Here is a 23,716-nt window from a genome sequence, read left to right as displayed (position 1 = left end):
AATTTTATAAGACGCAGCTGCACTGACTGCTTGTCAGGTGTGCGCTGGGGGGAGGTGGGCCTGCGAGTGTCTGCTCCTGGCTCTGGAAGAGGGCCACATTGTCACTCGGATTGAGTTGTAAGCCTGTGACAAAGGGAACTGAGTCACGTGTCCAAATTCCTTGCAGACGTTCTCCAAAGTGGGAGCTGTGAAGAGCTGCACAATATCCAAGAAGAAAGACAAAGCAGGTACTCTAGATTTTGCTGTTCAATTCCTTCCCTCGGCTGGTTTCTGAGGGCTCAGGTGTGGCATTGCTTTAGCATTCATCTGGCTGAGCATTTGTGTTCTCCTTGGCAAAATCCTTAATATTTCTAGAAGTGTGCCTGTTGAAATGGCTGAAAGCAGCAACCAAAAATACCCTGGGGTTCAGTCTATAAGGTTAAGCTTAATTGTGGGATTTGTGGAGACGTGGCCTTCTCTTGAGATCAGGATAGAGAAACCAACTCCTTCAGGATCACAGAAGAGGGCGGGATGCAAGTTAAAAGGAACTGGTGCCCTGCGATGATTAAACCTGCGCACGACATGCTTTATCTGGGATCTTCAAGGATGCCTGGCTGAATACTGTGCTGAGTGGGCTTCGTTTGCCTTCTGCCTGCCAGATTTGAACCCAGCAGGCTGCGGTGACGAGTGGTTATGCCTGTTGCGTTGACTGCACTCGCTTTCTGGACAGAGAAGAGTTTGCTTAAGGCAAGCGCTGGCTAGATGGGCTGTGTCATCCTTCCGGATTTTAGGCTAGGGAGTTGCACAGCTTTATGGGATTTTGCCTTAACAGGCCTCCTCTTGCATGGGATGCTTGAAAACTCGGATTCACTGAAAGAAAAAGAAATAAAGCAAACTCTTCAGTACTGCTCATGTGTCTGGCTGCAGGTGTCTCATGACCGAACAACATTTGAGCCTAGGCTGATCTCATACCACCTACCAAAGCGATCCCCTTCTGTCACTGTGGGGTGATCTCTCTAGCCTGCTACCATTGAGGTTTTGAAGGTGGAAACTGGGCGTTATGGTTTTGCTTGTGGATTTGTTCCTTTCCTCACCCAGCCTTATTTATGGCTCTCAAAATGTGAAAGTGTGTTCCTCAGAAGCGTGGCGTGACCGTGGGTGCCGCAAACCTTTGCTGTGCGGGGAAGTGTAATAGATGTCTCCTCCTTTGGCATGGAACCGGCAGCTGCCTGCCCAGGTTTAGGGAAGTGATTGCTCCTTTTGTGCCTTGCAGACCCCCAAGGCACTTTGTCTCTCAAATGAAACGCAGGGCTTGCACTTAGTGATGACGGGGAATACAGCACATGGCAGTCCAAACTGGAACAGGTCTGAAATGCTCGGCTCCCAGCAGTGGTCAGTAGCTGACTGCTTGTCAAGTGTTGGCCAAAATGAATTTCTGAAGGGGTTGCAGGTTAGAAGTGTCTCCTCTGGGGACCAAACTGCAACCTGCATATTGCCATCCTGCAACAAAAGTCATACCCATTTCTGGGTAGTTGGCACATTTTCCAAACGAAGGTCTCATTTCACTCATGAGGAAATAGTCCTGTGTAGAAACAAATGTCTGTGTATCCATAATGGGATCGCTTACCCTGACTATGACCGGTGGTTGTTTTGTAAGACTTAGTGTTTTATTTAAGGAGGTTGCACTGACATTATGGAAAGCAAAAAATGTTTTGCGTGCAACATTGGTTCTCTCTTCGACATCAGCACCAAAACAAGCTGTTCTAGAGCAGCGTCTTGCTCAAAACAAGTCAGTAAGGGGTGCTCATGAGGAGAGTCTGAGTCAGGGCATGGGCAGGCTGGCCCTTTGCCTGGGGTATTAGTTTTTGTCCCCCCGGTTTTGGCAATTAGTGCTTGCTTCTGATTTGTTTTTAAATCTTCTGCTTAATATCGTCACTGTTTCCTGCTAGTTTAATGAGTCCCCTTTCTCTTCTGACAGGCACTTTGCTTTCAATGGGCTTTGGATTTGTGGAGTACAAGAAGCCAGAGAGCGCCCAGAAAGCCCTGCGCCGGCTCCAGGTAAGCTTAAGCACTGTCGGTCCAGATTTCTTTCCAGAGACGGTGGGTGAAGGCTTGGATGAACTGTGAGGTTCAAAATGTAGCTGAGGATGTCAGTGCTGTGAGTTACGCTGTGCAGATGGAGAAGCCTCTAAAATGGGATAGGTTTGTGAGGAAAGAGGGTGTGTAAAGGGACAAGACCTCATGCAGAAGAGTGTTTCCTAGCGCTGATCCAATACGGAGGTGGCAGAAAATGTGCAATGATTGAAATTTAATGAGTTTATTCTGCAAGGTTCCCTTTGCAGCGGTGTCGGAGACCCAGGCCCCTACTCGCAGTGAGAATAAATATTGCTTAGTGCTGCAGAGTTCAGCTCTACCCTCTGTGAATCTGCTGTTGCTTCAGGGTCTTCTAGCCTCCTGCCTTCCCCATGACACATGCCACAGGGTTTGGCTGCACTTCGAAGGAATAAATCATTCCCTCTGCTTCTAGAACAGTGAGTGATCCCTTTCTAGGCAGATGTGAAGGAATTACTCTGTGTAATCTGTGCATGTTCAGTGACCACAATCTATGAGTCCCACCTTCAACGGGTGGTCATTTCACATTCCACAGCCTAGGTAGTCTTGGGATAGATATGTGTTCTCCATCCTTTTGAAAGGCAGAAGCCGGGGAAAGAAAGCAAGCAGGAAAATGGGTATTTTGTGGAGGGAGCGGGGAGCAGGGCTCCAGGATCCTGGTGTAGTGCCTTTGCGCGACGTGTCCCCTGTCAGGGCTGATAAGGCAAGAGGCTGCTTGTTTTCGGTGCTGAACTGCAGGAAATTCTTTGAGGCGCAGGAAGCAAGAGATAGAAGACTTCCTTGCGGTATTGGCTACTGATGGCCAATGAGACATCCTTGGCTCATTCCAGAACAAATAATAAGACGGTCACTGCCTTGAAGAGTTTGCAGTCTAGAGGGAGAGGAAACTGCAGCCCAGGGCAGTGATGTGACTCATCTTTGCCAGTTTAGTGGCAGAGCTGAGGTTGATGGACAGCTAGATCGGGGATGTTGGCTGCTGCTTCAGTCAGTCAAGCTGTCTCCAACCTCATATCAGAAGCCTTGCCTTGCATGAGTGACGTTCAACAGAGAAAAACTTTGGCAGGGAAAAGGGGAAGAATATATGGGAAAGAGCAAGATGTGAAATGCTGTGCTTGTATCCTGGAAGCTGTTGTGACTTTGATTTTTATTTTTTTTTTTTAATTGTTGTTGTTTCTTTGTTTTAACTTCTAGGGCTGCTCTGTAGATGGCCATAAGCTGGAAGTGAAAATCTCGGAGAGAGCTGTCAGGTAAAGCTTATGTCTCACCTCTGTAACATGGTTACATTTAAGCTGCAGTAATGCTTGGTAGGTTCTTAATTTCTTAGCTAGCATCTCTGCATCATGAGGGATGTGATGGGTAGTGCTCTGACTGTTGAACACATCAGCCTTTGTTGTGCTTTACTCGGTCACTTTAGTCAGTCTTAGTGAAAAGAAAAAAGAAACGATGAATAGCTGATGCGAAGGTGTTTGCTCACTAAATGACGTATTTCCAGTTAAAATCCCGAAGCAGCGTGCAGTAGTGGGACCCCAAAAATGAGCCCAAAGTGAGAACCAGGCACTTGAGTTTTCTTCCACACTCAAGGAAGAGACTCCTCTAAAACCTCCGCTTTGGTGACAGTTTGGTCAACATTGCAAAATCCACTGATAGCCCAAGTTCCAGCGGGTTTAAAGAGTTCTGGAAGACAAATATTCTCTGGGTAATGAAATCTTTTAGCCTAGTTCATCAGGGAGAACAGCGGCTTAAGAATAATGTTCTGCTGCCAATTCTGATCAAATCAAGACAAACACAGTGGGTTTTTTTTTCTTGCTTGAAAAAAAAGTTTGGATTTAACTTCTTCTGTTTGGGCTGTCAGGTGCAGAGGAGACGGTTACTTCTGGATGAATTTACTTGGAGTTAGAGTCCTGCTTTTTAGGGTTTCCTTCCTAGTTTTTATTCAGTACGGAATCTTCTAAGTGCAAAGTTGAAAATTAATCCAGATGTTTGAAGGTGAATGTTGGCACCTAAAAACTGTCCTTTAGACACTTTGGAAGCCCTACTGGAGGAGGGATCGCTGAAATGTCAAAATTTGTTTGAAAACCTGGTCCCTGGGGACCAGAAGCAGTCTGACAGCTCCCTGTCTGCACTTTGTAATTCGATTCTTTAATAAACCGTTTTCATCCATTTTGATTTTTAAAATCCCTTCAGCAGGTATGCAGCCTACGACGCGGAATGCTTTGCTTTGTGAAATAAGCTGCTGTGTTTTGTATTAGGTAAATGCTTATCTTGTCCAAATGCAATACAGTTCTGAAGTTAAAGTAATTAATAATCTATTAAAAAATTTCATTTGCTGTTTTCTAAGCCAGTAAGAAAAAGAATCAAAATTAGTTTACATTAAGCTATTTTTTTAATATATCAAACAGTACGTTCTCCTGACAATTTGAATGGACAAGATTTGATGTCAAAAGAAAAGTTAGTGGCAAATGTGAGTCCAGGCCTGCTGCCTAACCTCAACTGAGGTTGCAGTCAGCAAGCTGGAAACTTTGATTTTCAGATGCAGGATTTAAATCACTTAAATTCATTCCTTCTCGGCGTACTGTGTGACATTTCCATTGTCGCCAGTAAGATGCCAGCGAGGATGTCGATGTGAGCTAGCTGGCTGATTTTTCTTTCAACTTTCTGTTGACTTCACAGGCCCACTGTGAAATCGTCCCGAAAGAAACAAACCGTCAAGAAGCAGACGACTTCCAAGATCTTGGTCCGAAACATCCCGTTCCAGGCCACCGTCAGGGAAATCAGGGAACTCTTCAGGTAGGAAAGCACTTTCTGTTGGGTCTGCGGAGTGCTCCGGGTTGGAGCCGGTATGATTTTCGTACGGGATCTTGCTGTCGGATTGTAAATATTACGAGTTTTGTTTTTTTTGTGGAAGTAAGCAAGCCTTTTACTGAGTGTAAATACAAATGGCTTGGCAGGTTATACCAGTATAGAAATTCTGCTGGTGAGACAGAGATCCCATAAGCCAGCGTTTTGGCTGGAGCCACTGTGAGCTGTCAGACCCGGCGGCCCATCACCGTGCAGCAGATGTCCGCGGGGCTTGGAGATCTCCCCACCTGTCGAGTAAATGACATAGCATTGGATATTTTTTTCCTCGTGCCTTAAAGGCGTGCAGCAGCTTTCCTGATGCTCAGCACGCCTGAGCACTGGGAGCCGCTGCAGACAGCTGGTGTGAAAGGTTTTAGCTGGGGCTGGCTCCCTCCTCCGTCTGTCTTGCCCACGTGATGGTGTAGCTCCTTCCCGTCGTGGAGGGAGCACTTTACACCTTGCTTTCCTTTCCACGAGTGTTTCACTGTGTCTGCCTCGCATAGTCGGTGGGGTGTTGCCCTGTGGTTGGCAGCCCTGTGTCTGTAAGGATGTGGGACTGTGCTGCTTGTAATACCCTCTCTGGCAAAAAATAACCTTGTCAGCCGTGAGACCTGCCTGGGATAGTGCTGAGCGTTGAATAGGGATTTTAGGATCCCAGCCCTGCATTCTTCTGTGTGCCGGCTGATCTCTGTTTTATTTGCATCCTCAGGCTTTTGTGCAGTGACTCGTTAAGCCTTGTAATGCATCCTGGAAAAGAGGTGAAACTGTAAAATGCAGCATCTTTTCTGCTCCCAGGACGAGAATCTTTTGCTCGTTGACCCAGGCCATGGTCCCTGCTCCGCTGCTGCTTTGCAGAAGGAATTTGGGGGAATCGGTGTCCAGCTCTGCCCATCAGTTTTTCTCATCTGCGAAATAAGGGTGATAGCTCACATCTGCAGGGCACGGTGAAGTACTGTGTTAGGAGGTGGCTTTTCTGTGTGGGTCTGTCTAAGCAAAAGACAGGCGCTGTCATCTGGTCAGGGCTGGGGCATTTCTTTCCAAGGGGACCGAGTTGAGGAATCGCTTAACCCTTTGAAACCTCCCCAGACCATGCAGTGAAAACCGCCTTGCGAGGAGCTGCAGGGCGGTGATCTGTTCATTGCCGGGGAAATTATGCATTTCCCTACGTACAGTGAATTCCGCTTACTTTATTAGCGTGTGATGTTCTTCTGGCTTGACCACAGGTAAGGACAGTGGTTCCCGCGTGGCTGGTAAGCTGTTTCCTTGCAAGGTGTAAGGTGGTGAGGAAAACTCTATGTTGTAACACTGTTTTGGGGTGGGCTCTAGGGATTTAACTGGACGCAGACCGTGACTTGGCTCTTGGACAGACGTTGCTGGAAGGGTGATGGTAGGCACAACGTAAAGATCCCTATAGAAGAGCGAAAGGTTTTTCTTGCTTGTGCTGTGCAGCTTGGGTGCTTCTATGTCAACGCTGCCCTCGGAGGCCCTACTGAAACAGGGCATAAAACCTGGACTTCCAAGTTACCGCGCTGAGTTTTCTTAGCACGTGGGGCACTGCTAATGTGAACCCCAACACTGTGTGGCTGCAGACATGACCTTTGTAAAGCTGGAGTAAACAAAACCAGGGGGATCTATTTGCCTTCTAGGGCCCTGGGTTAAATTCAAGGAGCTGGGAGGCTCCTTGATAGCTGGAGGCTATCATGAGGATAGACAAGCCCAGCAGAGACTGTGGGGAGGTTTTGGTATGTTTTTTCCTCCTGTCTTGTCTAGCACCTTAGTGCTGTGGAGAGGGGGGGCGGAGGAGCAGTCTGATTAATATTGCAAGGAACGTGCAGCTTCTAGCCGCGCGCGCTGTTGACAGCATTCTCTGAGCGATGCATGAACATCCGTTTCATTTACCTAGGATATTCAGAGATGTGGTTTTTTTATCCTCAAAACAAAAGCCAGCAGCTTGGGGGGGGACCCACAATCCTCCCTCCGCCCCTGCCATCCCTTCTTCCCTTCAGAGTGGCTAAAATCGGGCATGACGGAGCGCTACTAAACACTTCATCCTCCTAGATTGCTTTTTTGTGGTTTTAAATCAGATGGCTTTGCTCTGGAGCTTTTAGCTCTTTCTGCATTTAGGAACCTGTCTTATTTGTATTTCGTTATTTATTTATTTGAAATCGCGAACAATTGCTTGGCAGCGGAGGCAGCATGGACGACAGGGCTGCAGGGGCACTCTTTAGCCTGCCCAGGAAAGGCTGGCTGGGGACCACGGCACCGGGGACCGCCAGCCTGGGGCGGACCACGGCACGGGGGCCCGCCAGCCTGGGGACCACCGGGCCACGCTGCCGGGCATCGCCATGCAGGGCAGCAGCCCCGGGCCCACGGAGGTGGGAGGCTTTGCAGGGCGAGCATCTCCTCTGTTGTTTCACATGCTCAAAAGCCACTGTCCAGCCCTGCAGTCTCCCAACCTGCTTCCTTCTGTGCTTGCTTTCTTCTTTTCTCAATTGCCTGGGCAGGAGAAAAATTAATAAATAAATATACATACACACTATATATATATATATATAAAAAAAAAAAGTGTGTGTATATATTACCCCAAATACATATATTATGCAAATATATATTTCCAAATATATCTATATATTTCCCCAGACAAGTATTTCCATGTTTTGGAAACGTGTCTCAGCTCAAGGAGCTGTGTCTTCCTTTTTAAATGGACCCACAGTACGTGTTAATGGCACTGGAACAGCAAAACAAGGGAGTTGGGTGTTTTGAATAGCGAATTTTGAAAGCTGTTGTACCTGTGCTGCTCAGCACTGGCAGTTCAGGAAATTCTGCCCTGGTTGTCTTTACAATATCATTTTAATGGATCTTTTTAATATCGTTGTTTATGGATCCATCGCTTAAACGCTTAGACTTGCCCTGCACCATCGTTCATGTTCTTACAGCAGTCGAAGGTAGACCGTGGCTGTCTTGCGTGCGCCCTCCCTTGCTGTTGCCCTTCCCCAGCTGCTTCGAGCGATCTCTGCAAACTACGGGGAAAGGCTCTGCGCCGTCCTCTGGGCTGGACCTCGCTGTGGTTTGGAAGCGGTTGGTGACACGCCTGCTTCCCATCGCACGACCGCACGTGTCCTCCGCATCGTGAGCACCAACCAGCAGGTTTGGGGAGCCGCGTTCCCCAGGAGTTTCCTCCTGCCCGTCCCCGGCGGCGAGGTGGATCCCTGGGAGGAAGGAGGCCAGCCAGTCCCTTGGGAAAGGTCTGTGAGTGGGTGTAAAATTCAAATGGATTTTTCCCCAAGCTCATAGTTTGCAGGAGATTCAAAGCAAATGTGTTTCTTTTAATTTTGGAGTTTGGGGATATCGAGTTCTAATTCTTGGGCTGGAGAAAGGTGGTGCTTAATTTTCTCTGAACGGGAGTCATGAATGCTCTGGTTATCAGCTAAAGTCCTCCACCTGCAAAATAAATGTCTTGTTGCAGGGTGCCATTTGCCTTAGGTGCTGCCCACCTTCCACACCGGACCCGATGGCTTTGGGGTGTGCGGCGCTGGTTCAGAGCGTGTCTTGCCATCTTCTGCTGGAGGTGTTAGCCTCTCTTGCATGGTCAGGGGATTGTTGGGTTTTTTTGTTGGGTGTTTTTTTGAGACCCGATAGGTGTTATTTTCTTCAGAGGGAGAAATGCTTTTCAGTTATAGGGGCTGTTTTTGGGCTAGGTGTGAAGATTTAGCTTTTGTGGGCATGCGTGTTTTTTTTCCCCCATTTTTGTTCTTTATTAGATTCTACTCTTATCTTTACTACCTGGAAAAATAACAAAAGACAAATCGTCCTTAGTTCTTTCCAAAGAGCCATAGTTAGGGGAGGAGAGGCAAAGGGATTGATATCCCATGAAGGCTGCTAATTTTTGCCACCAAATTGGGGGGCTTTTATGGCAAGATTTTTTTTTCAAAAGGAACTCTAGATGTGGCAAGCTGAATTGGAGTTCTGTGAAAGGCCACATTTTCACAGATTGGAGCTCTGGCAATTTCTGAAAATTAGACTCCTTTAAAATCTATCACATTAGATCCATACAGCCTTCATTGGAAGTTTCAATGAACTATTTGTTTCATAGCATCCTCTTCCATCCTCCTTCCCCCTCTCTGCACCAACTTTCATGAATATTAAAAATAAGGCTGTTTTGCAGTTGGCATATAACATTTCAAGGAGATGTATGTTTTATTTTCCCCAAAGGGGGAACGATTAGATTTAGAAAAAGACTTCTTAAAGATTTCTACCCAATCAAATGCAACCTGAGGGATAGATACTGTAGAAAGTCTGCCTAGACTTTGACGTACCTTATGCTTATACTACTGAAAGAAGCAGTTATTAGAGTTGCATCTCAAGTAGCATGTTTTGGGGCTGGCATTGTTTCCTCTTTTCTTTGCAAAATATATCTGAGAACTTATCGTTGGGTCAGCATCTATAAATTCTCCTAAAATTGCAACGACCATCACTTCCAGCCCTCCTCTGCCAATTAGTTGCGGTAGACCCTAACCCTCAAAATTCAGAGCGAGATCAGATGTCAGCACTGTGAGCGTGGAAGGTGTTTTAATGTCCGTCTGGCCATCCCTTGCCTTTCACCTGCAGGAACTGAATTCAAACACGTTGTGTAAAGCTGTAAAATCATAAAATTATTATCAGCTGAGACACTGGACTTCAGTTTGACTGGAGAAGCAGCTAGCAGAAAAAGCAATTGAAAGGTATGCCAGAGCACAGAACAGGTTATCGGGTGCATTTATCTCCATATTCTGACTTTCCTATAAAGTAAGTAATGCTGCTGCTTAGGAAGACCTTTGGGGGTGGGTGTCTCTTTTAATTTTAACTACTTTGCTGACTATTTTCTCCGTCTTGACAAAGACATGGCATTTATTGCATCTGGCAAAACAAGTGCCTGGGACTGATTAGGAGAAAACGGATCTATTCCCTCTGATAGAGGGTAAAAGTGAAGACAGCCAGTGGGACAAGACTTGGAGTCGTGTCTCTTCTAGAACAAGAAAAATCTCTGAAGAAAGATACGGTGGATAAACTGGCAGAGATTTTTTTTTTTTAAAGGCAGTCTTTATGAAGTTAATTTTATAAGATGATGCCTTTCACTTCTTCTGACCTATTATAATAAAGTGTAGTTATCAGAATGGGCTTTTCATTTCCCATTATAAAGGACACGGTGGTATAATGAATCCGTCTGCCAGACATGCTTGCTGTTCACACCTTTCTCCCAGTAATGGAGTCTACATGACTGGAGACAATTTCTCCTTCCCAGAGTAACGCTGCCTTGTTGAAGCTGTGGAAATCTTTGCTACCGAAAGGCAGAGGAGAAAAAAAATTAGTCCCTTCATAAACATGTGAGTTTGTTAAACAAGTGCTGGGCAGTATTAATTAGAATATTCCGTGCAAACAGCCCTAGGATGCACAGTGCTGCAAGCATCGCTTGCTGAACAGTCTAAGGTCAGTTTACTCCGCAAGTGGTGCTTTTGCTTTTAAAAGCCTAGGTGTTGTGCTAGAAATGTTTTGAAATCCATTGCTGCTTCCTCTTAGCTGCTTAAAATTTTTCTCTCCATACTTTTCCCCTGCAGTGAGATGGTCCATGAATGTGGGGGGAGCTGCTGTGTCACAGTGAGCACCTCCTCGTGGTGTAAGGGTCTGCTGGGGGTAGGGCAGGGGCTGCGCAACTGCAGCCAGGCGAGATGAAGCTGGTGGGTGGGATGTTGGGGAGAAGCCCCAGGAGCTGCTGAGCCCCTGCTGGAGGTCCGGTCTGGAGATGGTGGGACATGCTCAGTGATTCCCAGTAACCATGGGTGCACTGGTCTGCCTGTTCCTTCTGCCGTCCGACCACATCAGTAGATCTCTCCTAAGGTGAGACATCTCCTCCTGGCCGCCGTCCGACCACATCAGTAGATCTCTCCTAGGGTGAGACATCTCCTGGCCAAATGGCCTGCTTAGCTCCTTACTGTGATGGGAGTGATGTCCCCCAGCGTGCACTGTGCCCTCCTGTGAAAAGCCAAAGTGCAGATCTTTCTCCACTGTTCAACAGCTGGAAACTCCCTCCAGCACCCTACAGAGTCTAGGTAAGGGCATGCGCATTGCAAACATGACTGTGATTCACAGGGCTATAAAACTTCCAATTTATTATGCTCTTAGCCCTTTACAATCAAAACAAAACTAACCTGACATAGATAAAATACTGAGAATATTATTTGAGGGGTAGGGGGGACAGGGCAGAGTTGCTGGATGCGCAGGCGTTGGGCACGCTGGGCTACAGTACTGGTGGAAGGAAGCGGAGCAGATCGTCAACCCTTTCTTGTGGTAGAAACCACTGTTGGGTTCATTCCCGGTTCATCTGGGTTATACCCGTGAACAGATTAAGCTGCATTTCTGAGTCATTTTATCAAGACGGTCCAACTGTCAGTCTGCAGCTAGATCCAGTCTGAAGGACTTGGGAAAAGAGGGGGGTCACTGTTTGGGTGATGAGCAGAGCCCGCCACCTAAATGTCTCTTGTCCTACCTGTGTGTAGTTACTGGTTTAAAGCTAACAGCTTCTGCTCCCTTACCGGTGAATGCAGAGGTGTCCCCCCGAGCAGCATGGCACCCCTTCTCCCCAGGAGGCTACTTCTGCCAAGGGAAGAGCCTCTCGGTCTTCCGCGGTCTGGTGCCTGTGGCCCAGCAACCTCCCTTGTTGCTTGGCGTGGAGTCAGATGAACAGAATCCTGTACTGGAGCAATCTGCAGATGAGAGGGGAGAGCCTGGTCCTGTGGGATCCAGCCTGGATACCTTGCTCAAGTCTTTGCTCGTGTTAATCAGGCCAGTATTGATCACTCACTTAACGACCTTTGTGGATTGGGGCTGTGGCACCAGAGAGAACGGACAGAACTCCTGAGAAGGACTGGGAGAATAAGTGTATTAAAACAAGCGCTCAGACGCAACAGTAGCGGGGCTGTGCCCTGCCAGAAGGTATTTGTGCAGAACTGAGCTGCCAGCTCCTCTGCAATACTCACACCTTTGCTTGTCCCAGGGTACCGTGCTTGCGAGCCTGTGCTTGAAGGGGGTGTACAAAAATGAGTCTGCACAAGCAGAAGGACCGCGGGGAAGCAGCTGGCATCGGCGTGCGCTCTGCACCCGTCTGTCAGGTCGGTGTTGGTCCTAGCTTTCTGGCTTTCCCTGTGAATTGGGACGTTGGTGCCAGCACGTGGAAGGACTGTGGAACGTGTATCTTGCCGGGAGGCACGCATTCAGGTGGAAACCTGTCAAAAACAGTTTTAGGAGCAAGAACTGGAACATGTCTCATTACACATTTGAGCGCTGACAGCAGTAATGATGCCTCTTGAGTTTGGTTTGGTGTTGAGTGGGATCGCCGTATTGTGTTCTCGAGGAAACAAACAGGTGGTTTAAAAATGTGACTGGCCCTTCCTTGTGATCTTCAAAGCCATCTCCAGGCTGAACGCCTGGCCGGGGAAGCCTAGTTTGAGTTGGCTGAAGCTTTCAGGTTGGTGGCAGTGTGGGTCTCTTGTGCTGAAAGCTCATACCCTGCCTGGTGTCGAGCTGTTGGGTGGCAAGTGACGGTGGTTAGCTGGGAACGTGAGTTCGCCTGGGTGGTCTCCAGTGGCTGTGGCTATATCAAGCCCTTGCTTTGTCTGGTATGCCTTCCTAATTGCACGTGGAGCTCAGATGAGATGGCAAAGCTACGGGCAAATGAGCGTGCTACCAGCGGGGCAGCCCGGGCCACCGCGGGCGAGCAGCTCCAGGCCATCAAGTGCCCTGAGGTTACAGGCAGAGCCTGGGCAGCTTCCCCAGTGGCAGTCTGCATCCGAGGGCATGCATAGGTACATGTATGTGCGCTGGTGTCTTCAGCATACGGGTGGATTCCCATGCTGACAGTGCTTATGCCCTGTTTTGGTCTATCCCTAGGGATAATCATGTCTGGCTCCCGTCTTAAAGGTGGCTTCCCAAAACCATGGTGCAAACCCGTGCTCGGAGCACTGCAGGGCTGCACGCGTTGGAAGGAGCATCAGTGAGCCGGTTCAAGGCCACATCCTCAGGAGATGTAAATGCAACCAGCTTCCGATGATGCCAGCAGCTGATGTGGTGCTTTGCGTTAATGCTGGATTTCAGCTTCCTAATTAGGATGCGAGGTCTGTGCCTTGGGCTGCCGAGCGTCTGAGGAGGAGCGCGTCTGGCACAGGGGGCTGCAGGATGCTGCTCTGGGTTGAAGCTTTCCACCCTGGTGCTCCCAGTGCAGCTCTTGCCCCTCTGCCCTGGTTTCGGCAGGGATAGAGTTAATAAACACAGCACCCTTCTCACCTGCCTGCTGTGTGGGCGGGGGCTGCAGGATGCTGCTCTGGGTTGAAGCTTTCCACCCTGGTGCTCCCAGTGCAGCTCTTGCCCCTCTGCCCTGGTTTCGGCAGGGATAGAGTTAATAAACCACAGCACCCTCTCACCTGCCTGCTGTGTGGGCCCCCTCTGCCCACCTAGTTCAAAGGCACTTGCAAAAAATGTTTTCTTTGGCGTGGTTAGGAAGCTGGTTGATTGCTCCCCGCTGCCTGGCTGAGGAGCTCTGCCCCACTGGTGGCTTTTAGTGGTTTTTTTGGTCTTGCAAGGGGGAGATGGAGTTTCTCTGCTATTACGTTTCCCCTGCCCTCCAGCGTCCCTGGCAGCGTCTCCTCCCTGCAGCCTTCCAGCAGACTCGGAGCTGGTGTTTGCACCACGTCCTGACTGCAGTGCCGTTGTGTCGGGCTGCTGTGGTCTCCCCTGTGATCCCACTGCATAACCTGGCTCTCCTCCTGCCCTTGGTCTCTGTTACCACCCCATTTTCTCCCTTTGCTGGGGACTTTTGGAAGATTTAAGTCCTTGCCCCTTAGGCTGGACCCCCAGATCCCCCTGTGCCATCCACTCTTCTAACGCATTTGGATTGTGTGCGACCTTGTTCTCCTGCACAGCCTACCCCAGGTGCATCCTTACAGCCCAGCTTAGCACAGGGGATTTACTAATCCTTGTGTGCTCCCGTGTCCAAATTGCAGGTGCCCGGGAGCGGTGCACAGGGAAGTGCAGGGTGCAGGTGCTTTTCTGGGCAGCAACTTGCAGGTATGCGCACCGGCCTCGTGAGCTGAGAGCTCCGGATGAGAATACAGGGATCTGCTGGGCTGGTTTATCTCTCTTACTATCTCAAAAAGCATAAATTAAACATTTTTTATTTTGTTTTTTTGGTCCTTCTTCAAGCCTTTTCCTTATGTGCTGGAAACACAAACACAGCAACGTTGGGCTGATATTCAGAGACCAGAAATGTAACTGGCCACTTTAATTTGACTATCCAAAATGAGCCACGGGGCGGGGGAGAGTGAAATAGGTTTTCAGTGCTGTTTTTCAGTTTGAATCATAAAGGTGTTTAACATAGATAAGGAAATGTTTAACTCTGTGTTACCTTGACAGGGTTGCTTTAAAAGGTGGATCTTCCCAAGAGCAGAGGGAAGATTTTTCAGCACACCTCTTTCCCTGTCTTGAATTTTCATTGCCCTACTTGATTTTTATACTTTTTTCCCCTCTTCTACGCTCCACATACTCTATACCCACAGGTCCCCTTTTCTGCTCGCCCGAAACCTCTGCCGAGGGGTTTTTGTCTGCCTGCTTTTGCGCAGTCCAGTTGTCCAATGCGAAGGAAGGGACTTTCTAGGCTGCTTCCTTCTGACTCTTGCCGAAGCGTCTCTCACCAGGGCACCAAGCCGAACCTCCCAATGGAACTTAATTGGTTTTACGCACAGACTCCGTTGCTCATCAGTGCGGAGGGGCTCGGGGAGGTGGAGAGAGATGGGGAAGGGGCTGCTTTCAAAATGTCTTACTCAAATGTAACTCTGGGATTTTGCTTTGGGGTTTTTGCCATTTTTCTGTGCTGAGTGGGACTGGCACACGTGCCTGTGTACGCGTGGGCTTTCTCTCCTTGATAGGAAGCAAGAAACAAAGCCTATAGGAGCTGCTGTCTCCTGTAAATAACCCACTCTGGGCTGTCAGTATTATAAGGTCTCCTTTTGTCTGAATCGTTAAGAAGAGTATATGTGCATCTATATGTAAGGAAGGAAAAACATGTTGGTTTTTTGCCTGATGCTGTAGCCAGCTCTTGTTCATTTTGAAACTTGTCCTTTGGCCACTGAGGCTATTTCGGGGGCTGGCAGCAGCCAGGGTTGAAGAATCTACAATGTTGAAATGACACTGGACTAACTTTTGAGCTTGTGTCTTAGCCTTAAGTCAGGGAGCAATCAGGGTGATTATTTTCTTGATCTTAAAATTCTTTTCTCTGTTGCGTTTCTTAACTAGAGTTCTTGCACGGTGACGTTGATCTATCCACCTTCCTGTCTTTCGCTAGCATATACGTGTGGGTATTTTTCAGTCTCACTTCATGAGAAGGTCCTGAACAAGCCTCTAATGAATCACAGTTTTCTCCTCTGGATGACACTGTGTCCTTTATTTACGTCTCTGTTTGCATTTTTTTTTTTTTTAACCTCAAGCCTGCTACAGCATTTCTACCTCTTCCAATCCAGCGAGTTTTAAACCTTCGGAATATGGTTACAACTGAGGACCTTTTGTTGCACAGCCTTTTACCTTCCCTGGGGCAAAGCCCCTGGCAAAGGCGTTTGAACCGTGTTGGCTTCTGCAGCTGGTGGCACCGTGAGCGTTTCTGTCTGTGCTCCTTCCCCTGAGTTGTTTTTCCCGAAGAAACTAAGCTAAGGCAGATCGGGCTGACCATCTGTCTTCTCACCTCCCTTTCCTCCTCCCCCAGCAGTATCCTGACCACTTCCAGGCATCCGGCAGAGGAGAGGAGATCTTAAATTTGAGAACTTGGTGCAAGTAAGTATAGGAGGAGGCTCCTAAGGCTTGTCTTCCCAGGAAGGTGGTGTTACGGGATTGATCCTTAATAGACATCCAGGAGTTCACATAAGAAGCCCTTGAAGATGGGACCTTTCTTCCGATAGCTTTCTCAGGGTCGGTTTCCCTGGTATCTATCTCCTTTGTTCTGCTTCTCACAGGCTCACTTGTTAGCGGAGGGGCTGACTGTCGGTGGTCTGGGCACGCTGGGCTGTCTCCGTCATGGCTGGCCTTCTGGGGCTTGCCCAGGGAGGTTTGAAGGACAGGCTTGGTCCCCTTCCAGCCCCCCAGCTTTTTTGACACCTCCTTGTGGAGCCTTGCTTGGAAAGGCAGCAACGATGACTTTTCCAAGCCCCTGAGCATCTGAGCACCTCCGCAGGCTGGGCCTGATCGCAAGCAGCACCGTCAGGATTTGTACCAAAACTTGCCCTGCAAATTCAGTTGCCAGGTGGGCTGCGTGACCCCTCTTTGGTTCTCTTTAATGCAGGTTTTACTCTTCCCACCCTTTGATCCCGCTGCTGTGCTAGCAGCCAAAGGGTTAAAAGAGTTCGAGGGGGTGGAGACGAGGTATTTCAGATGCTCATTACTCACTGCCAACTTCCCCCAAAATCATATTAATTTCACGCTGTCACGCAGGACTGCGCTGTCTCTCTCGTCAGCATCCAGGAGGGTGACGGGGGGTGGGGGGAGCGCGGGTCCCCCCGCTGCACCACGGCTGCGATTTGGAAAGCTCATTGGTAGCCTCTTTCCTTGCTGCGGTACTGACCCAGTGGGACCGCGCTGGGGCTGCTCACCTTGCAGGGGAATCTGGGGAATAGGGGGTGCTTCGCCATGCGCTGGCTCCCGATAATCATTTTCCACCCCGCTGCTTGTGCAAAAACCCCATGAAATTAGGTCTGCTGCAGCGGGGAGGTCTCGGGGAGGGAGGGGAGCTGCCAACCCGCCCTGCCCTACCTGTGGGCAGTGAGGATGCTGCTTAAAAGTTGGTCTTTAACCAGTTGCCTCCCTTTCCTTTTTTAAGGCAAGCGAGCGCAGCCTGGCTCTGCCTGCAAAGATCACCTCCCCGGCTGCCATTGCCTCCTCTCTCATTTCTCCCCCTTTTCGGCTGTTTGCTCACTGCGTCTGCCAGAGCTGTCACCTCTGCAGGGACTTCTCACTGTCACACGAGGTAGGGCTGGGACTCTGACAGCTCCCACGCAGGCTCAGTGCTCCCGAGCCTGTCCTGGCTGGCAGCTCGCTCCCCCTGTAAGGTTCTCCGGTGGCAGGGATTCTGCTCTGTCCCCAGCGATTTTTGTTTTTCTTATCCCTAGAAGGTGTCTCAGCTTTTTTCCACATGTGCTCTTGTATTTTTTTTTTTTTTGTGGGTTGGGGCTGAAAGGATCACCTCCCCTTTTCTCTCCTCATGGACCCTATGGCCACGCTTCTTGCAGCACTTGGCAAAATGCAGCAGCAGCAGCAGCTTGGGTCTCCCTGTGTTTGCAGAGCTGAGAAGGAAAAAGCACGTTAAGAGGCACAGCTCTCTCCCCACAGTAGAGAGCTGATGGCACGTGATATTGGAGATTAAAAAGCTTTGCAGTAAACCTTGGGAGGGGAGTTACCTGCCTAAAAGCTTTGCAGTAAACCTTGGGAGGGGAAGAGGTGTGGGAAGAGGAGTCCCGTGAGCACCAAGGGACCCGTGACTCTCATGCCCACAGAGTCCTGGACCCTCAGGAGCAGAGGATGAGAGCGGCAAATCCTGTGCCAGCAGCAGCACCAGCCTCTGGTACCCACAGCTCAGTGCTGGGTGTTACCAATGCTTTCTAATGCTTATTAAATACTAGAGAATCTATGAATCCAGGCATTACTCCATTTCTCTAATCAACTCTGCTCATGCTTTCCTGGCTCTGATTCCTTTCTGAGGTCCCCTCTTCCTCGGAAAGGCCATCCTCTGATGTGTGAACCGAAAGCTGGCTCCTCCTACACAGACACATCCCTTGGGGACATTGGCATCTCCGTGGTGCAGTGTGTTCCCCCGCCTTTGCATTGACTTTACAAGCAGCGAGTCCTAGCAGGAAAGCTCTCTGAACCTCCTTTCACAGGGCTAAAGCACCACACCTAGCAGCTGGCTGTCGTCTGGCGTCTTGTGTGTGACCAGCCCGCAGTGATGCTGCTTAGCATCAGCTCTTAGTCTTTCCCGTGTTGGGGATCTTCCACTTGAAGCGACTGCGTGGGATTTTGTCTGTCCGTGCTGCTTCTTGTTGCATGTCCCGTGGTTTGAGAGGCGGCAAGGCTGTGTCTTCAGTTCTCCTGCGAACATCAGGCATGTCAGGGAAATGGCTTTTTCCAGCACTTTGCTGGAAGGTGCCAGCCCGTTTCCATCTCGCTGGCTGCTGGCAAATGGCATCATGAAGCTGAGCCTTGCTTTTTCTCTTGGGGATACGAAAGCTCTTGGAGCTTGTGTGCACAGAGGAGTCCATCACAAATGTTAAATACTCTGGTGGTGATAGGCAAAACGTTCAAGATTACATTTTTCAAATAGTTTTTGCTCTTCTTGAGGAAGAGACATCTGTGATCGTACTGTTGGTATTGTCTGCCTGGCAGCAGGAAGAAGTCTTCAGTATTAAGTTACTGGGTTTAGCATCTAAGATGCTTTGGGGATATCATCGACTGAAAGTATGAACACCTTCAGTGTGTCCTGGTCTGTACCTGACGCTGGAGCACAGGTTTAGAGCAGAAACAGCAGAGATGTTGCTTTTGGGAGGTACCTGGGATGCTGCGGCCGTTCAGAGGTGGACAAGTCGTGGTGGGAGGTGGTTTCCCAAGCCCTGTTGCTTGATATCAGTGCAGGAGTCAGAGGAAAGCTCATAACTTGGCAAGTGCATCTATTCAAGCAGAGCATCTCTTCTTGGGGAGGCATTACCCGCTCCCATCTCATTTAGTCCCTCAAATCCAGCATGGGCATGGCAGCTTGTGTACCAGCTCGGAGCGCTGTACCTATCTGTTTTGCCCCTAAAAATTAGGATCTTCTGTTGAAAGCCCCTGGCCTGGAAGCCTCGCAGCATGGAGAAATGAGGTCCCTGCTCTGCCTCCAGCTCCCTGCAAGCCGGCTGTCCCTGCCCGGGCAGCCAGCGGTCAAAAGCTGTTGGAAATGCCCCCGCTAGGGAGGGCAAACTCTGGCCCTTTTGGATCCCAGTCGGCCCTGGCAGGTTATTTTTAGATGTGTCATTGCCTCTTTTTTTTTTTTTTTTTTTTTCCCTCCCGGCATCCATGCATGCATTACAGCTTGTTCAGGTCAGCTGGTGCAGGCATCGCCGGCAGATGGAGAAGAACATGGTTTCTCTTCCTCTTCTGTAGCCCTTCGTTTCTACCTCGCGTTCGCCTTCTCGGCAAGGCTGCGGCTGCCACGCTGCGTTGACGGCATCTGTCAGCAAGGTGTAAGCGTCTGCTCTTGCCTGCAATCCATCGTGAATTGTGATGGGCGTTGTGATGAGCCTTCCTGAAGGTTTTGGGGGGGGGACAGCAGAAGAGGGATGATGGGGGAGAGCTTGCGCCCCACCGCACAGATGCCCCACTCAGCGTTCGGCGCTGCCTTCGAACTGTCCTGCCCAGCTCTGCCCTCTTTTGCATTTTACTGGCTCCCGCTGGAGAGCAGAGCTGTAAAACGCTCAGGCTGTGTGGTTTTGTTGGGTGGTTTAATTTATTTTTTTGAAGAGGCTTTGAGTTGGGAGGTGGTGGGCAGGGCTGGGGCAGGGGGACGGGGAGCGCTGAAGCAGACACTTAGCCTCCTCAAAGTGCATTTATTAAATTAGCAAGGTTGCAGTGGCAGGGTTCGCGGCTGCCAGTGTTTGCCTACTGACACGACGAGATGCTGGGCGAGGACAGTGCGGGGAGGCATGTCCCCACCTCCGGGACATCCCCCTCTGTTGAGGAGGTGGTAAGTGCCCGGTGGTGGCTCGCTCCATGCCTCGCAAAGGTCCATCCCCACGGGGAGGATCTGCCTCTGCTGCAGTGGTGGGATGCGTGTGCCTGGTCCCGGGGCGGCGCCGGTGAGCGTGGACTTCAGCTTCCCTACGCGTGGACACGCACGCTCCTGCTCGTTCAATTCAATCGCACTGTTATTGCAGTGCAGCCCTGCTGCACGTATCATGCTCTTCCATGCTGAGACATAAATAAGGAAACAAATTAAAAAAACCCAAACCCAACAAGCAGTTACTTCCACTGCAGTTTTCTTTGCCCAGAAAGTCCCACGGTTGTGGATCGGCTGGGGTTGTTGACTTCCACCCTGGGCTCTGCCGCTCTTTGCGGTGCTGCAGATCTCTCCATCCAGATGTTGCAAGGGTGGAGAGCAACAAGCTTTCTGCAGAAATAGAGTAGAAGCATCGTCGTTGAATCCCATGATGGCTCAGATGATGCTTGCACCGTGCAATTGCTCCCTGTCCTCTCGTCTTCCGAGAATTTTCCAGGTGACCTGTAAAGATGTGTCCCGCTGCAGCTTTAGCAGGCATTGTAGTTGTTGCAGGTTGGGAAAGGGTGACTGAAGGACAGGGCACGCCAGGAGCAGGAAGAGAGCAACCATCGTAGCTCGGGTAACAGCCGCACCTCCAATTTTGGGGATGGGGTGGGCGAATCGGACCGTTACCGAGTAAATACAGTATGTCTAGAAATACTCCTCTGCTCACGTTGCTTTTACAGTGCTATGAGAAAAATCTAATGTTTTGCTGTTGGTCGCGTCTCTGGAGAGGACGGTGCTGGTCAGGGGAGCGCGATGGCGTGGTGGCTGTCAGCCTGCCTCGCCAGCGAGCTGTTGCGTGCCTGTTTTTAATGCTTTGTCTTGTTCTGATCCCTGGCAGACTTCGGATGTGGTCGGGCTGGGCTCTTCGGAGACTAGCCTGCGCTCAGGAGGTCTCACCATCCTTACTGTATTTGAGTCACCAGAACAGAAGCACCTCACTCGAGCGCCCACATTCTTAATGCATTTGCATGCATTTGATCTTCCTTACGTGTTTCTCTGTTCTCCTCATGAAAATAATTAATCTGGTTATTTTTCTAAGTCATCCTGCAGCTTTACAGGGACAAGACTTAAATAAGGATTCTCTTTAAAGCAGAGCTGTGTTAAAATAGCTGTCTGCCTATAAATATCTCATTGCTTCTATATTTATTCTCCAGCTCAGTGCAGGAGGTTCTACAGTTGAATCTGAGAGAGATATATATATATAAAAATTCTTTTTTTGCCTGTTGGTGCAGCTGGTATCTTAAGAGGAAGGCTGCTTTCTCCAAAGGATGCCCTAGGTACCCCTTTGGGGGGCCCACAAGGCATGGCTAAATCTCCCTTCTCTGTTTACTGCTTTGCTAGTTGTACAAATTTCCTCTTGTCTTTGAAACGAGCTGACTCATAAGAATCCTAGAGGAGCGGAGATTTGTACCGGGCCCTCCTGTGAGCACTATTTTTAGCATAACTTATTTTTGACCAGAGCTGCACTCTGATCAGGATTTTTCAAAAGAGCCCAGGAGAGATAAATCCCCAAATCTCAGCGCTGTTGGAGCTGCGGGTTCCTTTGAAATCCTGACCTGCTGGTGATTACTGTGGTGACTTGGTGGCTCCTAAGCCCTGGACCTGCAAGGTGCTGCGTGCGGGGAGAATTGTGGCTTACGAGCGCAAGCTCTGCGAAAGGCTTTGCAAGCGTTGGCGGCTCTCACTGAAGTCCGTGCGAGGATTGAGATTTCATGGGGTTTGGGATATAAGGGTCACGACTGTGGTGGTTTGTACATCCCGGTGAGAGCCACCGTGGGAGGGGGTATTGGAAGCTGTAGTTTGGTCCTGGCACGGTCCTTGGAGGTAGGTGTGATGGGAGGCTGGGGAAGGCTCAAGACAAGTCGTCTTTCAGTTGTCCTGGTGGAGCTGGACTTTTCTCCACTATACTTGAATGTCTTTTCTCTCCCCCTGAAAAAAAAAAAAAAAGAATTTACAGTAACACGAAGAAGAAAGCCACTGGTTAGGCGAAATCACAGAATTTGAGAGTGGCCAGAGCCCAGGCAGAGCCTCGGCGGGGCTGGGCTGCGGCGGCAGAGGAGGGAAGAGCCCTGCGGTGACCAGAGCTGGGAGCAGAGGTCTCTGTAAGGTGGCTAAAGAGGGAGGAGAGAAGCAGCAACAAAACGTAAATAATATTAGAGTGGGATTTTCGATCTCTCTACTGGTTTCAAATGATCTCTTCAGTCACACGTGTCCAACAGCAGTTATCCTTAAGTCCCCTGAGTCAGCAGCTCACGCTCTTTGGGACCAGCAGACGGCTTTGAACCCCCAGCTCTCTTGCAGAGTTCAATGCAAGGCCAACAGCGGTATTTAAACCCGGGGCTTCCTAAAGCTTATGGCGTTCCTCGTGCCATTTCTGCACCTTCCCCCATGCCTTGGGAATGGGCTTGGAAATTTAGAGCATTGAGATGTAAAGCTTCAGAAGGAAGTCTGTTCGTGCTTTAACTAAATAGTGAATCGTTGGTGTCTTTAAAGCATGAAAATAAATGCGGATCATACGCAGGTATCTTCTCCGGGAGTGTCAGTGTGCTCAGCGAGTCCTGGGCACTTTTCTTTGATCTCGCCAGCTCTAAAATGAATGTATAACAATAGGTAGATTAAAAAAAACCTCCCCACCCTATGTTAGACCTGATAGCACACACTCCTCCATCAGCAAGGACCGGGAAACAAAGGCAGGACAGACGTGACGCTGCTTGCGCAACACCCTGCGGGCAAGCACAGGTAGGAAGGGATCTGCGGAAGAGCTGAGATCTCACTTTGCAGTCGGACCAGGGTGAAGGCAGGAACGAATCGGGAGATGGCCGGGTCCGTCCCTCCAGCCGAAAGGCATGCGGAGGCTGCTGGGTGGTTTTCTGCACCTTAGCATCTCCTGCCGCAGACACCCGACGGCTGGCACTCATCCCCCCCGCCCTGCCAGCGCTTCCCACCTTTCTTTTTGCCACGCTGCCCCGTTAAATTCAGGCTCAGGAGCCAGCTCTGTAGGGCTAAATTACTGTGACGGTCGTACCATAGCAACTGTACCTGTCTGCCTCTGCCAGCCGCCAGCTGCAAGCCGGGAAGCTGTTGAAAAATAATCATCGTTTGGGAGGAGCGGGGGGCCGAGGAGCGGTGAAGAGAGGCCGCAAGACAATGCGACGCCGCTTCCACCGGCACGGCAAATCTGTGCCGACTGGGGAAGGGAAAGGCCCCTTTTAACATTAGCCTTTAAAGCAAATCTCTTTAAGGAACCGAATCTCTCGCACGACGTTAAACCTCGCAAAGTAGGATTAAATGCGGCAAAATTAAGAAACCAAACCTGGTTGCAGCACCTGTTTAAAAATTACTTAAGTGGAGGGATATTAAAATTTTAAGACCTGCTGCTGTGCTGGTGATGGAGGATTTAAAAAATAATAATTACTGTTGTGGTTTGTTTTTTTTTTTTCTTTTTGCTTGGTTTTCGGAATTGGTTTCTTTCTGTTTAGCATGCAGCCTAATTGCGTAATTACACGATAGACTGGAGTAGAATTTAGTGCGTGTAATACCAGTTATAAAGAAGAGCCCTAATTATGTATATCTTCTCAGGTAAATAATACATCAGGGGCATGGAGTGGCCTAATTACTGTTCTGAAAACCTGCCTAATGATTAATTTACTTGGAATTTCAGAAAGCTTTTGATAAGGTCCCTCACAAGCAACTGTTATGGAAAATAAATCGAGAAGGGGTAAAATGTTTTGCTACACTTTTAAACAAGCCGTTTAAGCAACGGGAAACAGCCGCTGCCTTCTGGTCTTGCCTCTTGAGGAGAGGGAAGGTCCCGTGGCTGCGTGTTGGTCTGGGGCCAAAGCTGTCGTGTTTCTGATCCTGCTTCACTGCGAGGTCCAAGGGAGGCTGCTGCCGAGTGAGCCGTCCACAAAAAATGGGACTTAATAT

At 49.4% G+C, this 23,716-nt stretch overlaps 1 protein-coding gene across 1 annotated transcript in view; it reads left to right on the top strand.

The window, feature by feature from the left end:
- RBM19 (RNA binding motif protein 19) overlaps positions 1 to 23,716 on the top strand; it is a 73,925-nt gene that overhangs the window by 15,193 nt on the left and 35,016 nt on the right. The window contains exons 17-20 of the mRNA XM_009274022.1: positions 167 to 227; positions 1,958 to 2,037; positions 3,283 to 3,338; positions 4,762 to 4,878. Coding sequence (XP_009272297.1) covers positions 167 to 227; positions 1,958 to 2,037; positions 3,283 to 3,338; positions 4,762 to 4,878 — 314 coding nt within the window. The remainder of the gene's footprint in view (positions 1 to 166; positions 228 to 1,957; positions 2,038 to 3,282; positions 3,339 to 4,761; positions 4,879 to 23,716) is intronic.

The sequence above is a fragment of the Aptenodytes forsteri genome, unplaced genomic scaffold, assembly GCF_000699145.1.
Source record: "Aptenodytes forsteri isolate BGI_AS27 unplaced genomic scaffold, ASM69914v1 Scaffold415, whole genome shotgun sequence".
NCBI lineage: Eukaryota > Metazoa > Chordata > Aves > Sphenisciformes > Spheniscidae > Aptenodytes > Aptenodytes forsteri.
Note: the sequence above shows the minus strand (reverse complement) of the source record. Positions and strands in the feature narration are given on the sequence as shown.